The 3,176-nt window shown below is 39.9% G+C and overlaps 1 protein-coding gene across 3 annotated transcripts in view; it reads right to left on the reverse strand.

The window, feature by feature from the left end:
* Positions 1 to 2,594, reverse strand: part of LOC121714175 (receptor-type tyrosine-protein phosphatase V-like) — a 6,358-nt gene extending 3,764 nt beyond the window's left edge. Inside the window, exons 1-4 of one of the 3 annotated variants that reach the window (XM_042099380.1) lie at positions 2,262 to 2,594; positions 1,851 to 1,951; positions 325 to 448; positions 1 to 40 (exon numbers count right to left, since the gene is read on the reverse strand). The exon at positions 1 to 40 is cut by the window's left edge and continues 60 nt beyond it. In XM_042099380.1, coding sequence (XP_041955314.1) covers positions 1 to 40; positions 325 to 329 — 45 coding nt within the window. In that variant the 5' untranslated portion in view covers positions 330 to 448; positions 1,851 to 1,951; positions 2,262 to 2,594. Of the gene's footprint in view, positions 41 to 324; positions 525 to 1,536; positions 1,748 to 1,850; positions 1,952 to 2,261 lie in introns of those variants that run through there. The other 2 variants (XM_042099379.1, XM_042099381.1) reach the window with 2 other exon arrangements.
* Positions 2,595 to 3,176: the final 582 nt, after the last annotated feature.

The following is a 3,176-nucleotide window of genomic DNA, read 5'->3' on the forward strand; positions in this document are numbered from 1 at the left end:
GAAATCCTTTATGATCTGTGCTCTGGGGAATGTCCTCACCCTATAAGAGGGTCACAATCAAGGGTAATAAGATGCAATGTAGAGACATATAGGATGTTGCTAGTAAGCAGCACTTGATGTAGGCCAGGGATCCCAGATTGGGCACAGCGTGGCAGTGTCTTTAGACAAGCCAGTGATATATTTTCAACTTACAAATGATATTGTTGCCAGCTACAGCTGTTTCATGTTCACATATGCGTGCGAGCCAAACAGTGTCTTTTCACAACTAATCTGTTTTAGAAATGAATTATCCAAACGATACAGAAGTATGCTCGTTTAACTCACATCATGTTTAAACACTGATTGAGATGAAGTACTGAGTATGGGACTGTCTGGACCTCTGGAGCTTGACTGCATAAGGTCCGAGAGAAACTGTGCTGTTCTAGCTCTCAGGATCCCATTGGATGGCCTGTAAGAACACACACACACACACACACACACACACACACACACACACACACACACACACACCAGAGAAAAGTAGCCTATATTCTACATGTAGAAATGGGTGCTGAAGAAGAATATCAACAATGCTGTCACAGAAACACTTTCTTTGCTTGTCAAGTCAAGTCAAGTCAAGTCAAGTTTATTTATATAGCACATTTCATACACAGAGGTCATTCAATGTGCTTTACATAAACAAAACCAAACGATAATAACAAATAAAAGCATAGAAGGGCAATATAGTCAAAGAATAGTTAAAAGGTAAAGATCATAATAAAAAGAAAACATAAAACACAAGGTAAAATCATTTAAAAATAAAGAATAATTAGTAAGCAAAAACAAAGGCAAAAGTAGTAAAAAAAGTAATAAAAGACAAAGTAGAATAATTATCGAGGCAGATTCAGAATTTGTCACTCGGCACAGTTAGCAGAAAGCGTCTGAGAACAGTTTGGTCTTAAGTCTAGATTTAAAACTGGCTACAGTTGGGGCCTTTTTAATGTCATCCGAAAGTTGGTTCCACAGCTGAGCCGCATAGCAGCTAAAAGCTGCTTCACTATGTTTAGTTCTAACTGTAGGTTTTACTAGCAGGTTTTTCACCTGGGACCTGAGAGGACGAGAAGGTGTGTACTGCTGAAGCATGTCTGACAAGTATTTAGGTCCTGCTCCATTTACTGATTTATAAACAAGCAATAGTGCTTTAAAGCACAACCGACCAATACCAATATCCAAACATTACCCAACTGAAATGAATCAGGAGAGAAAACCTTGTTCCAGGTCATGTAACAAAACTACTCCTCATGAGGTACAACAAGTGATGACCTTTTAAGATGTGTGGCTGTGATCTGTCGCCATGTTCTGACATTGTCTTATGTTCAGATATTTGGTTTTCAGGCGAGACAGCATATGTCTCTAAGGTTTTACAGCACATCCAGCTATGAGTAGCACTACCCAAACACAAGAGAGAGAGAGAAAAAAACTGCCCCAACAAGTTCAGCAAAACCCAGGGCTATCCCACATTCTGACAGAAGTGTAGAAAGACTCCCAATTGCTTACCTTTCTTTTAAAGTTTCTTCAGTAAGTGTTCCAATAGCTTATTTTGTAAAATAAGCAAGAGAAATGCATGGAGGAAGAGTAAAGGATCTGAGTTTGAGACTGACGTTAATGGGGAGAATGAGACAGAGGCGTGGGAAACCGCAGAATGGAGAGAGCGAAAACACAGGCTTTCCTGGTAGGTAGGTTACCTGTCTGTCAGGTTGTAATTGTGAGCACCTCATCCACCCACACCACTCCCTCAGCCACAGTGCCTCAGGTGAAAGAGGAGGGGCAGACAGCGAAGGAGCAGGTGGAGAGAAGATAGCCTACTGTACCTGATGGAGGTGAGATGTGTTGATGTGCATCTGTTGATTTGCATGTTCAATGTCCCTCCAGCTTCAGGATCCAGGTCAATTATGTCTGTTGCCACGATAGACTGTGGTGTGAGCAAAACAAAGTGTATTACTTTTGTTAATGTTGTGGCTCAATTGGCCAAGTTTGGTAATAGTAAAGTCACAGATATTAGACTGTGAGTTAATGAAATATTAAGTGTCCTTTGCTTAAATATTAGCAACACTAGATAGGCTGGCCTCATTTTTTTTTTTTTAAAGGGGTCATGTCCAAGTTACAGGTGTTCTGGGTATGCAGTGGCATAATCATAAACGCCATTCTCTCTATTATAGGGTAAGTTAGAATAAAATAGTGTTTCTTTAAAGTCATGTGATTTTATTTAGGCATGCTCGCACCCTGTCCTTCAGGAGTAGGCTTACTATATCCTGTAGCAGCCTAAGTGCCAGCTGTCAGTCCAGCACTGAGCTACAATGCGGAACACAAAACTGGATCCGCATTTAAAAGTAACGTTATCACTCGATTGAATGGGCGTTATCGCTCGTAATCAGCCTCATAGTTATGGGTTAGAAGGGGCCATCTACACCTTCTAGCAGGTTCAGAAGGCTGTTATCATCTATTCGCATGGTTGATACTCCGATACGAACACATTCCAGAATCTATCACGTGACACACGCAACCACAAGAAAGAGGAAACGCTGCATAGAGCGAGGCATGGAGAAAGTTAGCGACGTCAATTTTGTAAATAGCCTAATAATTGTGTTGTTTTTTGTTGTTTCGAACAAAATATAGGCCTACTTATCTGATCAACACTCCTTCATAGTGTACAAAGCCTAGAATCGCGCGAATTTAGTGCAATTTCTCAGTACAATTCAAAGGCTTGTAAGTAAAAGTCGTGGACAAATACGTGTTTAGGTAAATAAATCATTGTTGACACGTTATGGTTAAATTATCGAAATGAGTACGATTGTGCTATAATCCTGCTAAACATATTAGGTGATGTTGTTTGACATTAAATTGTCTAGTCTTGTCAGTCCCACATTATCAGCTGTTCTTTGAGTCTGGGTAGGCCTAATTCATGGGACAAACTGTTATATATAGGCCTACTACCGTTCAATACAACATAGCCTATTGCATTTATTCCAAAATATTGCATTCCTGCAGTGTACTACGTAGTGCAATGCAGCTTTTAATGTCCAAAATACAGTTTTTCCTGCTACAGATATTCCTCCAAAACTACAGTGTTGAGACCTGAAGTTGTAGAGTTGTATTTTATAGTAGGCCTATTGTAGTATTTGAATATTTACCCACAA

The sequence above is a fragment of the Alosa sapidissima genome, chromosome 7 (genome assembly GCF_018492685.1).
Source record: "Alosa sapidissima isolate fAloSap1 chromosome 7, fAloSap1.pri, whole genome shotgun sequence".
NCBI classification, from domain to species: Eukaryota; Metazoa; Chordata; class Actinopteri; order Clupeiformes; family Clupeidae; genus Alosa; species Alosa sapidissima.